At 41.9% G+C, this 24702-nt stretch overlaps 1 protein-coding gene across 1 annotated transcript; it reads left to right on the top strand.

The window, feature by feature from the left end:
• The first annotated feature begins 1193 nt into the window (after window positions 1-1193).
• On the top strand, window positions 1194-1910 carry LOC139545993 (enolase-phosphatase E1-like). The gene is made up of 2 exons (XM_071354257.1): window positions 1194-1337; window positions 1650-1910. Exons 1-2 carry the CDS (start codon window positions 1194-1196, stop codon window positions 1908-1910), a joined length of 405 nt encoding a protein of 134 aa, XP_071210358.1.
• Window positions 1911-24702: the final 22792 nt, after the last annotated feature.

Below are 24702 nucleotides of genomic sequence, written 5' to 3'. Positions count from 1 at the left end.
GTACTCGGCCCAGAGTGCTCTGATCAAAAGTTGTGCACTATATATTACATAGGGTGGTGTTTGTCACACAAATCATTTAATTCCAATGCTGCGGATTGCTGAAACTGGAGTTCAACCACTTTACAATTCAACTTCCAAGTGGTGCTAATGTCAAGGAGACTGGTTAACTCTAACGTTTCCTATTGCGTTGCTCTCGTTTTAAAGCTTAGATTGGAAAATACTTTAAGAGGTCCTCAGGGGCAGACGGGGGTGAATAGGTAGACAGATCTCCCTTTGGCTTTTCTCTGTCGTCCCTTTACCTATATACCTGAGACACTTGGAAGGTGTCAGTAAGACAGAGAGAGAACAGTAAGACAGAGAACAGTAAGAAAGAGAACAGTAAGACGGAGAACAGTAAGACGGAGAACAGTAAGACGGAGAACAGTAAGACGGAGAACAGTAAGACGGAGAACAGTAAGACAATAAGCGAGAGAACAGTAAGACAGAGAACAGTAAGATAGAGAACAGTAAGATAGAGAACAGTAAAACATTAAGCAAGAGAACAGTAAGACGGAGAACAGTAAGACGGAGAACGGTAAGACGGAGAACGGTAAGACGGAGAACGGTAAGACGGAGAACGGTAAGACGGAGAACGGTAAGCCGGAGAACGGTAAGACGGAGAACAGTAAGACGGAGAACAGTAAGATGGAGAACAGTAAGACATTAAGCGAGAGAACAGTAAACAGAGAACAGTAAGACAGAGAACAGTAAACTAGAGAACAGTAAGATAGAGAACAGTAAGATAGAGAACAGTAAGACAGAGAACAGTAAGACAGAGAACAGTCAAATAGAGAACAGTAAAATAGAGAACAGTAAAATAGAGAACAGTAAGACGGAGAACAGTAAGACGGAGAAAAGTAAGACGGAGAACAGTAAGACGGAGAACAGTAAGACAATAAGCGAGAGAACAGTAAGACAGAGAACAGTAAGATAGAGAACAGTAAGACATTAAGCAAGAGAACAGTAAGACAGAACAGTAAGACAGAGAACAGTAAGACAATAAGCGAGAGAACAGTAAGACGGAGAACAGTAAGACAGAGAACAGTAAGACGGAGAACAGTAAGACGGAGAACGGTAAGACGGAGAACGGTAAGACGGAGAACAGTAAGACGGAGAACGGTAAGACGGAGAACAGTAAGACAGAGAACGGTAGGATGGAGAACGGATTGACGGAGAACGGTAAGACGGAGAGCGGTAAGACAGAGAACGGTAAGACGGAGAATGGTAAGACGGAGAACGGTAAGCCGGAGAACGGTAAGACGGAGAACAGTAAGACGGAGAACAGTAAGACGGAGACAGTAAGACATTAAGCGAGAGAACAGTAAACAGAGAACAGTAAGACAGAGAACAGTAAACTAGAGAACAGTAAGATAGAGAACAGTAAGACAGAGAACAGTAAGACGGAGAACAGTAAGACAATAAGCGAGAGAACAGTAAGACAGAGAACAGTAAGATAGAGAACAGTAAGATAGAGAACAGTAAGATAGAGAACAGTAAAACATTAAGCAAGAGAACAGTAAGACGGAGAACAGTAAGACGGAGAACCGTAAGACGGAGAACCGTAAGACGGAGAACAGTAAGACAGAGAACGGTAAGACGAGAACGGTAAGACGGAGAACGGTAAGACGGAGAACAGTAAGACGGAGAACGGTAAGACGGAGAACGGTAAGACAGAGAACGGTAAGACGGAGAACGGTAAGACGGAGAACGGTAAGACGGAGAGCGGTAAGACGGAGAACGGTAAGACGGAGAACGGTAAGACGGAGAACGGTAAGCCGGAGAACGGTAAGACGGAGAACAGTAAGACGGAGAACAGTAAGATGGAGAACAGTAAGACATTAAGCGAGAGAACAGTAAACAGAGAACAGTAAGACAGAGAACAGTAAACTAGAGAACAGTAAGATAGAGAACAGTAAGACAGAGAACAGTAAGACAGAGAACAGTAAGACAGAGAACAGTCAAATAGAGAACAGTAAAATAGAGAACAGTAAAATAGAGAACAGTAAGACAGAGAACAGTAAGACAGAGAACAGTAAGACAGAGAACAGTAAGACGGAGAACGGTAAGACGGAGAACGGTAAGACGGAGAACGGTAAGATGGAGAACAGTAAGACGGAGAACGGTAAGACGGAGAACGGTAAGACAGAGAACGGTAGGACGGAGAACGGATTGACGGAGAACGGTAAGACGGAGAGCGGTAAGACAGAGAACGGTAAGACGGAGAACGGTAAGACGGAGAACGGTAAGCCGGAGAACGGTAAGACGGAGAACAGTAAGACGGAGAACAGTAAGACGGAGACAGTAAGACATTAAGCGAGAGAACAGTAAACAGAGAACAGTAAGACAGAGAACAGTAAACTAGAGAACAGTAAGATAGAGAACAGTAAGACAGAGAACAGCAAGACAGAGAACAGTAAGACAGAGAACAGTCAAATAGAGAACAGTAAAATAGAGAACAGTAAAATAGAGAACAGTAAGACAGAGAACAGTAAGACAGAGAACAGTCAAACAGAGAACAGTAAGACAGAGAACAGTAAGACAGAGAACAGTAAGATAGAGAACAGTAAGATAGAGAACAGTAAGACATTAAGCAAGAGAACAGTAAGACAGAACAGTAAGACAGAGAACAGTAAGACAATAAGCGAGAGAACAGTAAGACGGAGAACGGTAAGACGGAGAACAGTAAGACAGAGAACGGTAGGACGGAGAACGGTAAGACGGAGAACGGTAAGACGGAGAACGGTAAGACGGAGAACAGTAAGACGAAGACAGTAAGACATTAAGCGAGAGAACAGTAAACAGAGAACAGTAAGACAGAGAACAGTAAGACAGAGAACAGTCAAATAGAGAACAGTAAGACATTAAGCAAGAGAACAGTAAGACAGAACAGTAAGACAGAGAACAGTAAGACAATAAGCGAGAGAACAGTAAGACAGAGAACAGTAAGACAGAGAACAGTAAACAGAGAACAGTAAGACAGAGAACAGTAAACTAGAGAACAGTAAGATAGAGAACAGTAAGACAGAGAACAGTAAGACAGAGAACAGTAAGACAGAGAACAGTCAAATAGAGAACAGTAAAATAGAGAACAGTAAAATAGAGAACAGTAAGACAGAGAACAGTAAGACAGAGAACAGTCAAACAGAGAACAGTAAGACAGAGAACAGTAAAACAGAGAACAGTAAGATAGAGAACAGTAAACAGAGAACAGTAAGACAGAGAACAGTAAGACAGAGAACAGTAAGACAGAGAACAGTCAAATAGAGAACAGTAAAATAGAGAACAGTAAGATAGGGAACAATAAGATAGAGAATGGTAATATAGATATTCGCAAGCCAGAAAATGCTAAGTTAGAAAATGGTTACATAGAAAATGGTAAACCAGAGAATGGTAAAATAGAGAATGTTAAGCCAGAGAAAGGTAACAGAGAACGGTAAAATGGAGAATGGTAAGATAGAGAACAGTAAGCTAGAGAATGGTAAGATAGAGAATGGTAAGCCAGAGAAAAGTCTGGTCTGGACACACCAACAATAGTATTTTATGTTCCATGGAACCTGGTCTGAAAATAACACATCCCTCCTGCTAGGAACCATCCTGCACTCAGGCAATGGCCGGCTTCCAAAGTTTTTTTATGTTACGTCTAGTCTATGAGACCAGGTTGATAAAAATGGCCGACTGCCGCCCCCAGCCCCATTCTCTGGTTGGGGCCTAATTTATCAACCTGGTCTCATAGACTAGACGTAACATTAAAAAACGGTGGTTTTAATATTAGCACCTTGAACTGTCAGCCTTTTGTATTCGTATGTGCGTGGATTAAATTCAGTAACTCTCCTTGGGTTATTACTTCTCCTGATTTGAGTGTAAGTACCTTTTGAATGTCCCCGAGACTCATTTCAACATTGAAATGCTCAGTCTGATCATGTGGGCGTGTTGATACAAAATTAAATATACTGTATTTACATAAACACCCCTGATTTGGCGGATAGGATTGAGCCTACCCCGTTTACCCCTTGAGGCGTCACTACAGACACCCTGGTTCGAATCCAGGCTGTATCACAACCGGCCACAATTGGGAGTCCCATAGGGCAGGGCACAATTGGCCCAGAGTCGTCGTTCATTATAAATAAGAATATGTTCTTAACAGACTTGCCTACTTAAAACTTCTCTAGGGTAGGGGGCAGCATTCGGAATTTTGGATGAAAAGCATGCCCAAATTAAACTGCCTGCTTCTCGGGCCCAGAAGATATGATATGCATATAACTGGTAGATTTTGATAGAAAACACTCTAAAGTTTCCAAAACTGTTAAAATAGTGTCTGTGAGTATAACAGAACTGATTTGGCAGGCAAAAACCTGAGAAGAATCCATTCAGGAAGTAGGATTTTTTGGGGTTTTGTAGTTTTCTATTCAATGCCATTACAGTATCCATTGACTTGGGTCTCAAATTGCAGTTCCTATGCCTTCCACTAGATATCAACAGTCTTTAGAAATTGTTTCAGTCTTGTATTCTGAAAAATAAGGGAGTAAGAGCAGTTTGAATGAGTGGACCCTGCCGTGTCACAGAGCTTTTTCATGCACGCGACCGAGTGCCTTTCATGTTTACCTTTTATATTGACGACGTTATTGTCCGGTTGAAATATTATAGATTATTTAGGCTAAAAACAACCTGAGGATTGAATATAAACATCGTTTGACATGTTTCTATGAATTTTACGGATACAATTTGGATTTATTTGTCTGTCTGTTGTGACTGCGTTTCAGCCTGTGGATTACTGAAGAAAACGCGCGAACAAAACTGAGGTTTTTGGATATAAAGAGACTTTAATACAGGATTCATCAGAGATGTTCTGTCTTCATACAGGATTCATCAGAGATGTTCTGTCTCCATATAGCATTCATCAGAGATGTTCTGTCTTAATACAGGATTCATCAGAGATGTTCTGTCTTAATACAGGATTCATCAGAGATGTTCTGTCTTCATACAGGATTCATCAGAGATGTTCTGTCTTAATACAGGATTCGTCAGAGATGTTCTGTCTTAATATAGGAATCATCAGTGATGTCTTCACTGCCCAGTGACACGAGCCTACCAGACGACCTAAATAACTACTAGACTCGCTTGGAGGCAAGCAACACTGAAGCATGCATGAGAACATCAGCTCTCTGGATGACTTTGTGATCACGCGCTCCGTAGCCAATGTGAGTAAGACTAGGCAGGTAGCCTAGTGGTTAAAGCGTTGGGCCAGTAACCGAAAGGCTGGATCGAATCCCTGAGCTGACAAGGTAAACATCTGTTGTTCTGCCCCTGAACAAGGCAGTTAACCCACTGTTCTTAGGCCGTCATTGTAAATAAGAATTTGTTCTTAATTAACTGACTTGCCTAGTTAAAAACGTTTTTAAAAACAGGTCAACATTCACAAGGGCCAGCGGATTACCAGGACGTGTACTCCGAGCATGCGCTGACCAAATGTCAATTTTCTCCACTGACATTTTCAACCTGTACCTGACCGAGTCTGTAATACGAACAATTTTCAAACAGACCACCATAGTCCCTGTGCCCAAGAACACCAAGGTAACCTGCCTAGCACTCACATCTGAAGCCATGAAGTGCTTTGAAAGGCTGGTCATGGCTCACATCAACACCATTTTCCCAGAAACCCTTAGACCCACTCCTATTTGCATACCGCCCCAACAGATCCACAGATGACGCAATCTGTATTGCACTCCACACTGCCCTTTCACACCTGGACAAATGGAACACCTATGTGAGAATGTTGTTCATTGACTACAGCCAGCGTTCAACACCATAGTGCCCACAAAGCTCATCACCAAGCTAAGGACCCTGGGACTAAACACCTCCCTCTGCAACTGGATCCTGGACTTCCTGACGGGCCACCCACAGCTGGTAAGCGTAGGTAACAACACATCTGCCACACTGATCTTCAACACAGGGGCCCCTCAGGGTTGTGTGCTCAGTCTCCTCCTGTATTCCCTGTTCACCCAAGACTGCATGGCAAAGCACGACTCCAACACCATCATTAAGTTTGCCAATGACACAACAGTGGTAGGCCTGATCACCGACAACGATGAGACTATAAGGAGGAGGTCAGAGACCTGGCAGTGTGGTGCCAGGATAACAACCTCTCCCTCAATGTGGTCAAGACTAAGGAGATGATTGTGGACTACAGGAAAAGGAGGACCTAGCACGCCCCCATTCTCATCGACGGGGCTGTGGTGGAGCAGGTTGAGAGCTTCAAGTTCATTGGTGTCCACATCACCAACAAACTATCATGGTCCAAACAGACCAAGACAGTCGTGAAGAGGGCACGACAACGTATATTCCCCCTCAGGAGACTGAAACGATTTGGCATGGGTCCTCAGGTCCTCAAAAAGTTTTACAGCTGCACCATCAAGAGCATCCTGACTGGTTGCATCAGAGACTTTAGAGACTTTATAAAGAGACTTTATCAAACAAAAGGAACATTTATTGAGTAATGAATGTCTTCTGAGTGCAACCATATGAAGATCATCAAAGGTAAGGGAATCATTTTATCTCTATTTCTGACTTGTGCAACTCTTCTACTTGGCTGGTTACTGTTTGTAATGATTTGTCTGCAGGGCTATGTTCTCAAATAATCGTAAGGTATGCTTTCGCCGTAAAGCATTTTTTAAATCTGACACCGTGGTTGGATTCACAAGAAGTTAATCTTTAAACCTATGTAAAATATGTTTTGTTTTCTGAATTTTTATGAGTATTTCTGTATTTGAATTTGGCGCCCTGCAGTTTCACTGGCTGTTGAAGAGGTGGGACGCTAACGTCTCACGTACCCTAGAGAGGTTTTAAATAAAGGTTAAATACAAAAATTCAAATCACACTATCACACTCTAACACATTCTAACACACTCTATCACACACTAACACACTATCACACTCTAACACACTCTATCACATTCTATCGCACACTAACACACTATCACACTCTAACACACACTAACACTCTACCACACACTAACACACACTATCACAAACTAACACACTATCACAGTATATCACACTCTAACACACAGACACAGTCTATCACACTCTAACACACAGACACATTCTAACACAATCTTAACACACTCTAACACACACCATCATACTAACATATTCTATCACACTCTAACACACACGTCATTTTTCATTGCATAGTTTGTATATCCTTGTATGTAACATTTGTGTGACTGTTCTTGTCTATCAGTTTATGAGCTTTAGTTTTTTGTGGGCCCCGGAAGAGTATCTGCTGCTCCTGGAGAACCTGGCAAACATATAAATAAACAAATAGTGCACTACTTTTGACCAGAACCCACAGGGTGCATGCATAGTCCATTTGGGGATGCCACTTTTTAGGGAATAGGGTGCCATTTGGGACATATGCAAAATAGAGGATGACTTGTTTCTGGTTCTCCTCGTGGAGAACTTCCACAGGGGCGTCCAGTTGAAATCACTCAATGCTTCACAAATGGCACCCTGTTCTCTATTTAGTGCAAGACATTTGACCAGGGCCCATATATACGGAATAGTGTGGCGTTTGGGACGGCACACATTGTTGAACGCTTCCCTTAACCTTATTCCCTTTTACTCTACGATGTTTATGTTAGCGCTGAGTAGAGAGGGGGCCAGGGATCAAGCAGAGGTGTTGAAAGGAGGGGACCACAATCCCTCCGGCAGGCTGAGAGAGGACCCCTGTTCCACTAGCTAGATGTCTCCTGCAACATGTCACTGTGCCCTCCTGACAAGAAAGATATATGAGGGAGTAAGAATTCTAAATGACTCTCTGTCTCCATATAGAATTCATCAGAGATGTTCTGTCTCCATACAGGATTCATCAGAGATGTTCTGTCTTCATACAGGATTCATCAGAGATGTTCTGTCTTAATACAGGATTCATCAGAGATGTTCTGTCTCCATATAGCATTCATCAGAGATGTTCTGTCTCCATATAGCATTCATCAGAGATGTTCTGTCTTAATACAGGATTCATCAGAGATGTTCTGTCTTAATACAGGATTCGTCAGAGATGTTCTGTCTTCATATAGGAATCATCAGTGATGTCTTCACTGCCCAGTGACACGAGCCTACCAGACGACCTAAATAACTACTAGACTCGCTTCGAGGCAAGCAACACTGAAGCATGCATGAGAACATCAGCTCTCTGGATGACTTTGTGATCACGCGTTCCGTAGCCAATGTGAGTAAGGCTAGGCAGGTAACCTAGTGGTTAAAGGCGTTGGGCCAGTAACCGAAAGTCTGGATCGAATCCCTGAGCTGACAAGGTAAACATCTGTCGTTCTGCCCCTGAACAAGGCAGTTAACCCACTGTTCTTAGGCCGTCATTGTAAATAAGAATTTCTTCTTAACTGACTTGCCTAGTTAAAAATGTTTTTAAAAACAGGTCAACATTCACAAGGCCGCAGGGCCGGTGGATTACCAGGACGTGTACTCCGAGCATGCACTGACCAACTGGCAACTTTCTTCACTGACATTTTCAACCTGTACCTGACCGAGTCTGTAATACGAACAATTTTCAAACAGACCACCATAGTCCCTGTGCCCAAGAACACCAAGGTACCCTGCCTAAATGACTACCAACCCGTAGCACTCACATCTGAATCCATGAAGTGCTTTGAAAGGCTGGTCATGGCTCACATCAACACCATTTTCCCAGAAACCCTTAGACCCACTCCTATATGCATAATGCCCCAACAGATCCACAGATGACGCAATCTCTATTGCACTCCACACTGCCCTTTCTCACCTTGACAAAAGGAACACCTATGTGAGAATGTTGTTCATTGACTACAGCCAGCGTTCAACACCATAGTGCCCACAAAGCTCATCACCAAGCTAAGGACCCTGGGACTAAACACCTCCCTCTGCAACTGGATCCTGGACTTCCTGACGGGCCACCCACAGGTGGTGAGGGTAGGTAACAACACGTCTGCCACACTGATCTTCAACACAGGGGCCCCTCAGGGTTGTGTGCTCAGTCCCCTCCTGTATTCCCTGTTCACCCAAGACTGCATGGCAAAGTACGACTCCAACACCATCATTAAGTTTGCCAATGACACAACAGTGGTAGGCCTGATCACTGACATCAACAGTGTGACTATAAGGAGGAGGTCAGAGACCTGGCAGTGTGGTGCCAGGACAACAACATCTCCCTTAATGTGATCAAGACAAAGGAGAAGGAGGAGATTGTGGACTACAGGAAAAAGATGAACGAGCACGCCCCCATTCTCATCGACGGTGCTGCAGTGAAGCAGGTTGAGAGCTTCAAGTTCCTTGGTGTTCACATCACTAACAAACTATCATGGTCCAAACAGACCAAGACAGTCGTGAAGAGGGCACGACAACGTCTATTCCCCCTCAGGAGACTGAAACGATTTGGCATGGGTCCTCAGGTCCTCAAAAAGTTTTACAGCTGCACCATCGAGAGCATCCTGACTGGTTGCATCACTGCCTGGTATGGAAACTGCTCGGCCTCAGACCGCAAGGCGCTACAGAGGGTAGTGCGTACAGCCCAGTACATCACTGGGGCCAAGCTTCCTGCCATCCAGGACCTCTATACCAGGCGGTGTCAGAGGAAGGCCCAAAAAATTTCAAAAGACTCCAGCCACCCTAGTCATGGACTGTTCTCTCTGCTACCGCACGGCATGTTGTACCGGAGCGCCAAGTCTACATCGAAAAGGCTTCGATACAGCTTCTACCCCCAAGCCAAAAGACTCCTGAACATCTAATCAAATGGCTTCCCTGAATATTTGCATTTCCCTACCCCACCCCACATTTTTACACTGCTGCTACTCTCTGTTTATTATCTATGCAAAGTCGCTTTACCTCTTCCTACATGTATATATTACCTCAATTACCTCGACTAACCGGTGCCCCCGCACATTGACTCTGTACCGGTACTCCCCTGTATATAACCTCCACATTGACTCTGTACCTGTACCCTCTGTATATAGCCTCGCTACTGTTATTTTATTGTTGCACCTTAATTATTTCTTATTTTTCTATTCTTCATATTTACAACTTTTTACTTCAGTTTATTTTTGTAAATATTTTCTTAACTCTTATTTTCTTAACTGCATTGTTGGTTAAGGGCATGTAAGTAAGCATTTCACTGTAGAGTCTACACCTGTTGTAGTCGGCGCATGTGACAAATAAAATTTGATTTGATTTGAGAATGTAGAAAAATGTAAAAATAAAGAAAAATCCTTGAATGACAAACGTTTGACTGGTACTGTACATTTACATTTGTCTACCATGTCCACAGTGTGTCCGGATATCCTTTTCACACGCTATATTCAAACGCCAGTACGCATTCTACAAATGGTGGAAAAGGCAACATATGATAATAACACAACAACAACTGATGGCAGTAGCTAACTACTGTAGCTAACTAGCCAGCTAACCTCCGTAGTTAGCCAGCAAGCTAGCAAGCAACGCTAAAGGGATTACAAATGTGTTAGCATAACTCTAACCAAACAACAAATATTAGCTAGCTGGTTAGCATTCACGAGGTCAGCAAACACGTTCGTCACATGCTAGGAACATATTTCCTCCAACATTATAATGAAAAGGTAGGTCTCTAGGTCCCAAAATACACATTTTTACGGAGACTTCTGGGGGAGTGCTAATGACATAGCCCACTGTATGTTCCAGACTGTGGAGAAATGCCTACCTGACCACTTCCTGATCTGAACACAATCAGACCACAAAGCGACTTTTGTGCGTCTAGTACCCGTCTTTTCAATGCGATCTTCATATTCTGATAGCAGAAGTCGCATGTAAGTGTTAAGTGTAAACACTCCATATGTTTCTCCACTTCTCAACAGGCCAGGCGACCATTACTTTTTAAACTCTAACTGGTTGGAGTCTAGGAGTCTAGTCATTAGAGCAGAAGTTGTCTATTATTAATTATCTTATTTTTATCTTATATTTATCTTACAATGGTAATAAACATTAAACTTGAAGTAGGACTATATGTATCTTTCAATGCTAATATATATTATAAACTTGAAGTAGGAGTCCTTCAGTAGGATTATATTTATCTTTCATCCATATTCACAAAGCATCTTCATTCTTTAATTCCCATTAGCATCTTGTTGACCGCTGGTCTTCCTGTCTCAGGACCGCTGATGTAGGAGAACATGCTGCTTTCAGAAGTTAAGGAATAAGATTATAAACATTTTAACAACTGCAACAACAAAATGTGAAAAAATTCAAGGGGTGTGAATACATTCTGAAGGAACTGTAAATAAATATGAGTTTGAGACTTAACTGTTTTTATTAGATTTTTCACAGTTTTTAATGGTGTTTTTTTTGTGGCACCATTTCTGTAAAATCGCACATATAGGAAAATATTACATATGCACAATCGCACATCCACTGTCTCTGAGCCGGGGCTGGATATGAAAAGAAAATGAATTAAATGCTGAATAGAAACTCTGCAATTTACATTCTGTGCTCCCAATGGAATTAATGGTGACAACATCTCGACCACTCAGGTCTTGAATCAATCTCTGATGTTATACAGCAATTTCTCTGATAAAATAAACTCAGCAAAAAAAGAAACGTCCTCTCACTGTCAACTGCGTTTATTTTCAGCAAACTTAACATGTGTAAATATTTTTATGAACATAACATGATTCAACAACTGAGACATAAACTGAACAAGTTCCACAGACATGTGACTAACATAAATGTAATAATGTGTCCCTGAACAAAGGGGGGGTCAAAATCAAAAGTAACAGTCAGTGTCTGGTGTGGCCACCAGCTGCATTAAGTACTGCAATGCATCTCCTCCTCATGGACTACACCAGATTTGCCAGTTCTTGCTGTGAGATGTTACCCCACTCTTCCACCAATGCACCTGCAAATTCCCAGACATTTCTGGGGGGAATGGCCCTAGCCCTCACCCTCTGATCCAACAGGTCCCAGACGTGGGACCTCAATGGAATTGAGATCCGTGCTCTTCGCTGGCTATGGCAGAACACTGACATTCCTGTCTTGCAGGAAATCACGCACAGAACGAGCAGTATGGCTGGTGGCATTGTCATGCTAGAGGGTCATGTCAGGATGAGCCTGCAGGAAGGGTACCACATGAGGGAGGAGGATGTCTTCCCTGTAACACACAGCGTTGAGATTTGCCTGCAACGACAACAAGCTCAGTCCGATGATACTGTGACACACCGCCCCAGACCATGACAGACCCTCCACCTCCAATTGATCCTGCTCCAGAGTAAAGGCCTCGGTGTAACGCTCATTCCTTCAACGATAAATGCAAATCTGACCATCACTCCTGGTGAGACAAAACCGTGACTCGTTGTAAAGAGCACTTTTTTGCCAGTCCTGACAGGCCAACAGGCCCTCAGTCCAGCCTCTCTCAGCCTATTGCGGACAGTCTGAGCACTGATGGAGGGATTGTGCATTCCTGGTGTAACTCGGGCAGTTGTTGTTGCCATCCTGTACCTGTCCCACAGGTGTGATGTTCGGATGTACCGATCCTGTGCAGGTGTTGTTACACATGGTCTGCCACTGCAAGGATGATCAGCTGTCTGCCCTGTCTCCCTGTAGCGCTGTCTTAGGCGTCTCACAGTACAGACATTGCTATTTATTGCCCTGGCCACATCTGCAATCCTCATGCCTCCTTGCAGCATGGCTAAGGCACGTTCACACAGATGAGCAGGGACCCTAGGCATCTTTCTTTTGGTGTTTTTCAGAGTCAGTAGAAAGGCCTCTTTAGTGTCCTAAGTTTTCATAACTGTGACCTTAATTGCCTACCATCTGTAAGCTGTTAGTGTCTTAACGACCGTTCCACAGGTGCATGTTCATTAATTGTTTATGGTTCATTGAACAAGCTTGGGAAACTGTGTTTAAACCCTTTACAATGAAGTTATTTAGATTTTTATGAACGATCTTTGAAAGACAGGGTCCTAAAAAAGGGACGCTTCTTTTCTTGTTGAGTTTATGTAAAGGGGGAACCTGATCCTAGATGGCGCCGACAGAGATGGTCGCCTCGCTTCGAGTCCTTAGGAAACTATGCAGCATTTTGTTTTTTATGTATTATTTCTTACATTGTTAGCCCAGAAAATCTTAAGTGTTATTACATACAGCCGGGAAGAACTATTGGATATAAGAGTGACAACATTACGACCAGGAATACAACTTTCCTGAAGTGTATCCTTTGTTCGGACCACCACCCAGGACATTGGGTCTAATCCCAGAGGTCCGACCCAAAACAATGTTGCCGCGGAAGAGGTAGACAGAGCGGCCTCCTGGTCAGACTTCGAAGGCGTGCACACCACCCACAGCTTCCAAGTATACTACTCGCCAATGTCCAGTCTTTAGACAAGGTAGAAAAAATTAGGGCAAGGGTTGCCTTCCAAAGAGACATCAGAGATTGTAACATTCTCTGTTTCACGGAAACATGGCTCTCTCGGGACATGTTGTCGGAGTCGGTACAGCCACCGGGTTTCTTAACTTCTTATGGATAGGGGGCAGCATTTTCACGTTTGGATGAAAAGCGTGCCCAGCCTGCTACTCAGTCCCAGTTGCTAATATATGTATATTATTAGTGGATTTGGATGGAAAACACACTGACATTTCTAAAACAGTTTGAATGATGTCTGTGAGTATAACAGAACTCATATGGCAGGCAAGAAACCTGAGAAAAAAATCCAACCAGGAAGTGGGAAATCTGAGGGTGGTCGTTTTTCAACTCAGCCCCTATTTAAGATACAATGGGATTTGGGTCATGTTGCACTTCCTAAGGCTCCCACTAGATGTCAACAGTCTTTAGAACCTTGTCTGATGCTTCTACTGTGAGGTGGGGCCGAATGAGAGGGGAATGAGTCAGAGGTCTGCCAGCAGCCACGAGCTGGTCATGCACATTCACATGAGAGGTAGCTCCCGTTCCATTTGCTTTTCTGAAGACAAAGGAATTCTCTGGTTGGAACATTATTGAAGATTTATGTTAAAAACATCCTAAAGATTGACATTTATTGTGGAACTGGGTTTTCTGGGAGTGCATTCTGACGAAGATCATCAAAGGTAAGTGAATATTTATAATGCTTTTTCTGACTTATGTTGACTCCAACATGGCGGATATCTTCTTGGGTTGTTTTGGTCTCTGAGCGCCGTACTGAGATTATTGCATGGTTTGCTTTTTCCATAAAGTTTTTTGGAAATATGACACTGCGGTTACATTAAGGAGAAGCATATCTTTAAATCTGTGAATAACACTTGTATCTTTTATCAATGTTTATTATGAGTATTTCTGTGATTTGATGTGGCTCTGTGCAAATTCACGGGATGTTTTGGAGGCAAAGCCAAATGTAAACTGAGGTTTTTGGATATAAATATGAACTTGATCGAACAAAACATACATGTATTGTGTAACATGTTGTCCCGAGAGTGTCATCTGATGAAGAATATCAAAGGTTAGTGATTCATTTTATCAATATTTCAGCTTTTTGTGACTCCTCTCTTTGGTTGGAAAATCGCTGTATGCTTTCTGTGACTAGTTGCTGACCTAACATAATGATATGTTCTGCTTTCGCCAAAAAGCTTTTTTGAAATCGGACACTGTGGTTGGATTAACGAGAATTTATTGTTAAAATGGTGTCTAATACTTGTATGTTTGAGAAAATGTAATTATGAGATTTCTGTTGATTGAATTTGGCGCCCTGGAATTTCATTGGCTTTTGGCGAGGGGTTCCGCTAGCGTTTAAACAATAAACAACTCTCTGGGAAGAAGAAGGGTGGGGGTGTATGCTTCACAATTAACGACTCATGGTGTAATCATAACAACATACAGGAACTCAAGTCCTTTTTGTTCACCTAACCTAGAGTTCCTTACAATCAAATGCCGACAATATTATCTCCCAAGAGAATTCTCGTCGGTTATTGTCACAGTTGTGTATATCCGCCCTCAAGCAGTACCACGACGGCCCTCAAGGAACTTCACTGGACTCTATGTAAACTGGAAACCATATATCCTGAGGCTGCATTTATGGTAACTGGGGATTTTAACAAAGCAAATTTGAGATCAAGGCTACCTAAATTCTACCAGCACATTGATTGTAGCACTCACACGGTCAGTACACTGGATCACTGCTACTCTAACTTCCGCGATGCATACAAGGCCCTCCCCCGCCCTCCCTTCGGCAAATCCGACCACGACTCCATTTTGCTCCTACTGTCCTATAGGCAGAAACTCAAACAGGATGTACACTTGACAAGAACCATTCAACGCTAGTCTGACCAATCAGAATCCACGCTTCAAGATTGTTTTGATCAAGCGGACTGGGAAATGTTCCGGGCAGCCTCAGAGAATAACATTGATTTATACGCTGATTCTGTGACTGAGTTTATAAGGAAGTGTATAAGAGATGTTGTACCCACTGTGACTATTAAAACCTACCCTAACCAGAAACCGTGGAAAGATGGTGGTATTCACGCAAAACTGAAAGTACGAACCACCGCATTTAACCATGGAAAGATGACTGGGAATATGGCCGAAAATATACAGTGCATTTATTCCCTCCGCAAGGTAATCAAACAAACAAAATGTCGGTATAGGGACAAAGTGGAGTCGCAATTCAAAGGCTCAGACACAAGACCTATGTGGCAAGTTCTACAGGAAATGACGGACTACAAAAAGAAAACTAGCCACGTCACGAATACCGACGTCTTGCTTCCAGACAAACTAAACACCTTCTTTGCCCGCTTTGAGGATAATACAGTGACACCGACGCGGCCCGCTACCAAGGACTGCAGCCCCCCCTCCCCCCTCTCCTTCTCCTTGGCAGATGTGAGTAAGACATTTAAACATGTTAACCCTCGCAAGGCTGCTGGCCCAGATGGCATCCCTAGCCGCTTCCTCAGAGCATACGCGGACCAGCTGGCTGGTGTGTTTATGAACATATTCAATCTCTCCCTATCACAGGATGCTGTCCCCACGTGCTTCAAGATGGCCACCATTGTTCCTGTACCCAAGAAGGCAAAGATAACTGAACTAAATTACTATTGCCCTGTAGCATTCACTTCTGTCATCATGAAGTGTTTTGAGAAACTAGTCAAGGATAATTTCACCTCCACCCTACCTGCCAACCTAGACCCACTTCAGTTTACATACCACCCCAACAGGTCCACAGACAATGCAATTGCCATCACACTGCACACTTCCCTTTCCCATCTGGACAAGAGGAATACCTATGTAAGAATGCTGTTCATTGACTACAGCTCAGCATTCAACACCAAAGTACCCTCCATCCTCATCACTAAGCTTGAGGCCCTGAGTCTCAACCCCACCCTGTGCAATTGGGTCCTGGACTTTCTGACGGGCCGCCCCCAGGTGGTGAAAGCAGGAAACAATATCTCCACTTCGCTGATCCTCAACACTGAGGCCCCACAAGGGTGTGTGCTCAGCCCTCTCCTGTACTCCCTGTTCACCCACAACTGCAGACGACACTACAGTGGTAGGCTTGATTACCAACTACGACGAGACAGCCTACAGGGAGGAGGTGAGGGACTCAGAGTGTGGTGTCAGGAAAACAACCTCCCACTCAACGTCAACAAAACAAAGGAGATGATTGTGGACTTCAGGAAACAGCAGCGGGAGCACCCCCCTATCCACATTGATGGGACAGTAGTGGAGAAAGTGGAAAGTTTTATGTTCCTCGACGTACACATCACAGACAAACTGAAAAGGTCCACCCACACAGACAACGTGGTGAAGAAGGCACAACAGAGCCTCTTCAACCTCAGGAGGCTGAAGAAATTTGGCTTGTCACCTAAAACCCTCACAAACCTTTACAGATGCATAATTGAGAGCATCCTGTCGGGCTGTATCACCGCCTGGTACGGCAACTGCTCCGCCCACAACCGTAAGGCTCTCCAGAGGGTAGTGAGGTCTGCACAACGCATCACCGGGGGCAAACTACCTGCCCTCCAGGACACCTACAGCACCCGATGTCACAGGAAGGCCAAAAAGATCATCAAGGACAACAACCACCTGAGCCACTGCCTGTACACCCCGCTACAATACAGAAGGTAAGGTCAGTACAGGTGCCTCAAAGCTGGGATCGAGAGACTGAAAAACAGCTTCTATCTCAAGGCCATCAGACTGTTAAACAGCCATCACTAACACAGAGAGGCTGCTGCCCACATACAGGCTCGATTCATTGACCACTTTAATAAATGGATCACTAGTCACTTTAAATAATGACACTTTAATGATGTTTACATATCTTGCATTACATTTAAGTCATTTAGCAGACGCTCTTATCCAGAGCGACTTACAAATTGGAAAGTTCATACATATTCATCCTGGTCCCCCCGTGGGGAATGAACCCACAACCCTGGCGTTGCAAGCGCCATGCTCTACCAACTGAGCCACACGGGACCACTAGCATTACACATCTCATATGTATATACTGTATTTTAAACCATCTATTGCATCTTGCCTATGCTGCTCGGTCATCACTCATCCATATATTTATATGTACATATTCTTATTCCATCCTCTTAGATTTGTGTGTATTCGGTAGTTGTTGGGGGAAAATGTTAGATTACTTGTTAGATATTATTATTATTACTGCACTGTCAGAACTAGAAGCACAAGCATTTTCCCTACACTCACATTAACATCTGTTAACCATGTGTATGTGACCAATAACATTAGATTTGATTTAACTCTTACTAGTGAATAAGAGGTCTAGGGTTCTGGAAGGTGATGGGGTAATGTTGGTAGAGGATGTGTGTGTGTGTGTGTGTGTGTGTGTGTGTGTGTGTGTGTGTGTGTGTGTGTGTGTGTGTGTGTGTGTGTGTGTGTGTGTGTGTGTGTGTGTGTGTGTGTGTGTGTGTGTGTGTGTGTGTGTGTGTGTGTGTGTGTGTGTGTGTGTGTGTGTGTGTGTGTGTGTGTTATTGTCAGTGTTATATTAGAGGAAGCTCTGGATTAGCACCAGTGTAAACACTGGGGTGATTTCTGGAGCGAGGTGGTGGTTTGGGATAAATGTTATCCTAACGTTGAACCTTTTAGAGAGGAGACTTGGTGATTAGATCTCTTGGTTGTGTAGGGAGAACATCGCTATCCATTAAGTACTGTCCATTTGTCTCTTTAGTTATTATCACATATAGAATAAACACGGCTAAAATCAGACCTTGTTTGTTTTAGCAAGTGATGAGTCACCTAACAAATGTAATTTATCATGTCAATGGCTTTTAGGGGTTGAGGGTTTGACAAGGTGCAGATTGTGAAAATAAAGGTTATTTCAAAAGAGATGAGAAAATATATATATTATATTTATATATAAATAAAGACAGATCAAAACCGCTCTCTGTCTTTTAAAAGTGCAGACATTATGCTTATTTTTCTGCTCAGTTTATGTTCAGTTGAAACCAAAAAGCCTCAGAATTATACATACAGTACTACAGGACTATCACTAAATCCCCCCCACGCCCCGTAGAAAGGAGCCTCTAAATTGACATGACTGTATATGTCCTCGTTAACCATAATGTCTTTCGTCTCAACATTTATTCTTAGGCACTAATCATAGATCTATCCAAATTGTGACGGGAAAAGACTTGCAAGATCTAAACAAGGCGACAACCAGAAATACCCTTGGATATTTGGCGTCCTCTTGTGATATTCCATCCATATACAAGCTGCAGGTTAGAGACAGTGCAGGGACACATTAATAACGGCCATCTTGTACCGCAGTGTCATTCTCTGTGGTGTGGTATGTGGAAGGGGAGGGCTAACGAATCACCCAATCCCATCGTTTTGTTAGGCGCTGATGCTTCCACTGTATTCAACCCCAGGGATGGTCCTCCTATACCAACACATGTTCTGGTCATGCACATCAGCATGTAGCCTAGTGGTTAGAGTGTTGGACTTGTAACCGAAAGGTTGCTAGATTGGATCCCCCGAGCTGATAAGGTAAAAATCTGTTTGTTCTGCCCCCACTGAACAAGGCAGTTAACTCACTGTTCCTAGGCCGTCATTGTAAATAAGAATTTATTCTTAACTGACTTGCCTAGTTGAATAAAGGATAAATTAATAAAAAATGTACTTGTCACCTTGGGGAGTGCCAACAAAGAGACATGTAGAGGAGCTGCCGTAGGCTGCGTTTTAATCTTAATCCTAATCTTAATCTTAATCGTGTTCCCCTTTCTCTGATACAAACACAATGTTAATCTAAGCTAATAGCGAACTAATGACAAAGTGTTATTCAAGACATTGATTGTTTCTTCACTTTGTTTAATTGGGCAGGGTAGATCAATTTAGGCTTTATATGCTAATAAAGGGACAGGGGGGACCTGATCCTAGATCAACAATACTCTGATACCCTTTGAAGGGACAGGGGGACCTGATCCTAGATCAACAATACTCTGATACCCTTTGAAGGGACAGGGGGACCTGATCCTAGATCAACAATACTCTGATACCCTTTGAAGAGACAGGGGGACCTGATCCTAGATCAACAATACTCTGATACCCTTTGAAGAGACAGGGGGACATGATCCTAGATCAACAATACTCTGATACCCTTTGAAGGGACAGGGGGACCTGATCCTAGATCCGTAAATACTCTGAGATGCTTTGAAAGGACAGGGGGACCTGATCCTAGATCAACAATACTCTGAGACCCTTTGAAGGGACAGGGGGACCTGATCCTAGATCAACAATACTCTGATACCCTTTGAAGAGACAGGGGGACCTGATCCTAGATCAACAATACTCTGATACCCTTTGAAGAGACAGGGGGACATGATCCTAGATCAACAATACTCTGATACCCTTTGAAGGGACAGGGGGACCTGATCCTAGATCCGTAAATACTCTGAGATGCTTTGAAAGGACAGGGGGACCTGATCGTTTATCAACAATACTCTGACACCCTTTGCGAATACGGAGTTGAACAGTTTACTACGAGGATGAGAAAGGACTTGTTAATTCTGACAGACAGACAGCTACTGCTCAATGCGAGCGATTGATTTAAAGAGAAGCATGTTGTTAGAAAAGAAAAAAATGTTGATTGATTAATGGGCTGTAGTTTAGACAGAGAACACTTTGCCTGGTATGGAGATGTGGTAGTGATTTCAGGTGCAACAGCCCTGTAAAGGGCTTTTCAGATCAAAATGGATGAAGTCATTGGTGGTAGGATTATATCAAAGGGGTTAAATTGAAGGCATTGCAAAAGGAACTAGAAATTCACCATCATTAGCACATTTTACTTTTTATTTTCATTTCATTTTCATTCATTTTCTGTAACACTTTATAAAAAAAATCATGTTTGTTTCTTGTTAGAATTATATGGGCCTATAGACATTTATTGTCTTGTCTATAGGTTACATGGTTAGATGTCTATAGGTTACATGGTTAGATGTCTATAGGTTACATGGCTAGATGTCTATAGGTTACATGTCTAGATGTCTATAGGTTACATGGTTAGATGTCTATAGGTTACATGTCTAGATGTCTATAGGTTACATGGCTAGATGTCTATAGGTTACATGGTTAGATGTCTATAGGTTACATGTCTAGATGTCTATAGGTTACATGGCTAGATGTCTATAGGTTACATGGTTAGATGTCTATAGGTTACATGGTTAGATGTCTATAGGTTACATGTCTATAGGTTACATGGCTAGATGTCTATAGGTTACATGGTTACATGTCTATAGGTTACATGGTTAGATGTCTATAGGTTACATGGTTAGATGTCTATAGGTTACATGGTTACATGTCTATAGGTTACATGGTTAGATGTATATAGGTTACATGGCTAGATGTCTATAGGTTACATGGTTAGATGTCTATAGGTTACATGGTTAGATGTCTATAGGTTACATGGCTAGATGTCTATAGGTTACATGGTTAGATGTCTATAGGTTACATGGCTAGATGTATATAGGTTACATGGTTAGATGTCTATAGGTTACATGGCTAGATGTCTATAGGTTACATGGTTAGATGTCTATAGGTTACATGTCTATAGGTTACATGGTTAGATGTCTATATGTTACATGGCTAGATGTCTATAGGTTACATGGTTAGATGTCTATAGGTTACATGGTTAGATGTCTATAGGTTACATGGCTAGATGTCTATAGGTTACATGTCTAGATGTCTATAGGTTACATGGCTAGATGTCTATAGGTTACATGGTTAGATGTCTATAGGTTACATGGCTAGATGTCTATAGGTTACATGGCTAGATGTCTATAGGTTACATGTCTAGATGTCTATAGGTTACATGGCTAGATGTCTATAGGTTACATGTCTAGATGTCTATAGGTTACATGGCTAGATGTCTATAGGTTACATGGTTAGATGTCTATAGGTTACATGGCTAGATGTCTATAGGTTACATGGCTAGATGTCTATAGGTTACATGTCTAGATGTCTATAGGTTACATGGCTAGATGTCTATAGGTTACATGGTTAGATGTCTATAGGTTACATGGCTAGATGTCTATAGGTTACATGGTTAGATGTCTATAGGTTACATGGCTAGATGTCTATAGGTTACATGGTTAGATGTCTATAGGTTACATGGTTAGATGTCTATAGGTTACATGGCTAGATGTCTATAGGTTACATGGTTAGATGTCTATAGGTTACATGGCTAGATGTCTATAGGTTACATGGTTAGATGTCTATAGGTTACATGGTTAGATGTCTATAGGTTACATGGTTAGATGTCTATAGGTTACATGGTTAGATGTCTATAGGTTACATGGTTAGATGTCTATAGGTTACATGGCTAGATGTCTATAGGTTACATGGTTAGATGTCTATAGGTTACATGGTTAGATGTCTATAGGTTACATGTCTATAGGTTACATGTCTATAGGTTACATGGCTAGATGTCTATAGGTTACATGGTTAGATGTCTATAGGTTACATGGCTAGATGTCTATAGGTTACATGTCTAGATGTCTATAGGTTACATGGCTAGATGTCTATAGATTACATGGTTAGATGTCTATAGGTTACATGGCTAGATGTCTATAGGTTACATGGCTAGATGTCTATAGGTTACATGGTTAGATGTCTATAGGTTACATGGTTAGATGTCTATAGGTTAAATGGCTAGATGTCTATAGGTTACATGGCTAGATGTCTATAGGTTACATGTCTATAGGTTACATGGCTAGATGTCTATAGGTTACATGTCTATAGGTTACATGGCTAGATGTCTATAGGTTACATGGTTAGATGTCTATAGGTTACATGGTTAGATGTCTATAGGTTACATGGCTAGATGTCTATAGGTTACATGTCTAGATGTCTATAGGTTACATGGTTAGATGTCTATAGGTTACATGTCTAGATGTCTATAGGTTACATGGCTAGATGTCTATAGATTACATGTCTAGATTTCTATAGGTTACATGGTTAGATGTCTATAGGTTACATGGTTAGATGTCTATAGGTTACATGGTTAGATGACTATAGGTTACATGGCTAGATGTCTATAGGTTACATGGTTAGATGTCTATAGGTTACATGGCTAGATGTCTATAGGTTACATGGCTAGATGTCTATAGGTTACATGGCTAGATGTCTATAGGTTACATGGCTAGATGTCTATAGGTTACATGGTTAGATGTCTATAGGTTACATGGTTAGATGTCTATATGTTACATGGTTAGATGTCTATAGGTTACATGGTTAGATGTCTATAGGTTACATGGTTAGATGTCTATAGGTTACATGGTTAGATGTCTATAGGTTACATGGTTAGATGTCTATAGGTTACATGGCTAGATGTCTATAGGTTACATGGTTGGATGTCTATAGGTTAGATGTCTATAGGTTACATGGTTAGATGTCTATAGGTTACATGGTTAGATGTCTATAGGTTACATGGCTAGATGTCTATAGGTTACATGGCTAGATGTCTATAGGTTACATGGTTAGATGTCTATAGGTTACATGGTTAGATGTCTATAGGTTACATGGTTAGATGTCTATAGGTTACATGGTTAGATGTCTATAGGTTACATGGCTAGATGTCTATAGGTTACATGGCTATATGTCTATAGGTTACATGGCTAGATGTCTATAGGTTACATGGTTAGATGTCTATAGGTTACATGGCTAGATGTCTATAGGTTACATGGTTAGATGTCTATAGGTTACATGGCTAGATGTCTATAGGTTACATGGTTAGATGTCTATAGGTTACATGGCTAGATGTCTATAGGTTACATGGTTAGATGTCTATAGGTTACATGGCTAGATGTCTATAGGTTACATGGTTAGATGTCTATAGGTTACATGGTTAGATGTCTATAGGTTACATGGATAGATGTCTATAGGTTACATGGTTAGATGTCTATAGGTTACATGGCTAGATGTCTATAGGTTACATGGTTAGATGTCTATAGGTTACATGGCTAGATGTCTATAGGTTACATGGTTAGATGTCTATAGGTTACATGGCTAGATGTCTATAGGTTACATGGTTAGATGTCTATAGGTTACATGGTTAGATGTCTATAGGTTACATGGCTAGATGTCTATAGGTTACATGGCTAGATGTCTATAGGTTACATGGTTAGATGTCTATAGATTACATGGTTAGATGTCTATAGATTACATGGCTAGATGTCTATAGGTTACATGGTTAGATGTCTATAGGTTACATGGTTAGATGTCTATAGGTTACATGGTTAGATGTCTATAGGTTAGATGTCTATAGGTTACATGGTTAGATGTCTATAGGTTACATGGCTAGATGTCTATAGGTTACATGGTTAGATGTCTATAGGTTACATGGTTAGATGTCTATAGATTACATGGCTAGATGTCTATAGGTTACATGGTTAGATGTCTATAGGTTACATGTCTAGATGTCTATAGGTTACATGTCTAGATGTCTATAGGTTACATGGCTAGATGTCTATAGGTTACATGGTTAGATGTCTATAGGTTACATGGCTAGATGTCTATAGGTTACATGGCTAGATGTCTATAGGTTACATGGCTAGATGTCTATAGGTTACATGGTTAGATGTCTATAGGTTACATGGCTAGATGTCTATAGGTTACATGGCTAGATGTCTATAGATTACATGGTTAGATGTCTATAGGTTACATGGCTAGATGTCTATAGGTTACATGGTTAGATGTCTATAGGTTACATGGCTAGATGTCTATAGGTTACATGGCTAGATGTCTATAGGTTACATGGCTAGATGTCTATAGGTTACATGTCTATAGGTTACATGGCTAGATGTCTATAGGTTACATGTCTATAGGTTACATGGCTAGATGTCTATAGGTTACATGGTTAGATGTCTATAGGTTAGATGTCAATAGGTTACATGGCTAGATGTCTATAGGTTACATGTCTAGATGTCTATAGGTTACATGGTTAGATGTCTATAGGTTACATGTCTAGATGTCTATAGGTTACATGGCTAGATGTCTATAGATTACATGTCTAGATTTCTATAGGTTACATGGTTAGATGTCTATAGGTTACATGGTTAGATGTCTATAGGTTACATGGTTAGATGTCTATAGGTTACATGGCTAGATGTCTATAGGTTACATGGTTAGATGTCTATAGGTTACATGGTTAGATGTCTATAGGTTACATG

This window comes from Salvelinus alpinus, chromosome 19 (assembly GCF_045679555.1).
Source record: "Salvelinus alpinus chromosome 19, SLU_Salpinus.1, whole genome shotgun sequence".
Classification (NCBI taxonomy): domain Eukaryota; kingdom Metazoa; phylum Chordata; class Actinopteri; order Salmoniformes; family Salmonidae; genus Salvelinus; species Salvelinus alpinus.
The sequence above is the reverse complement of the archived record's forward strand: the minus strand, read 5'-3'. Positions and strand labels throughout refer to the sequence as shown.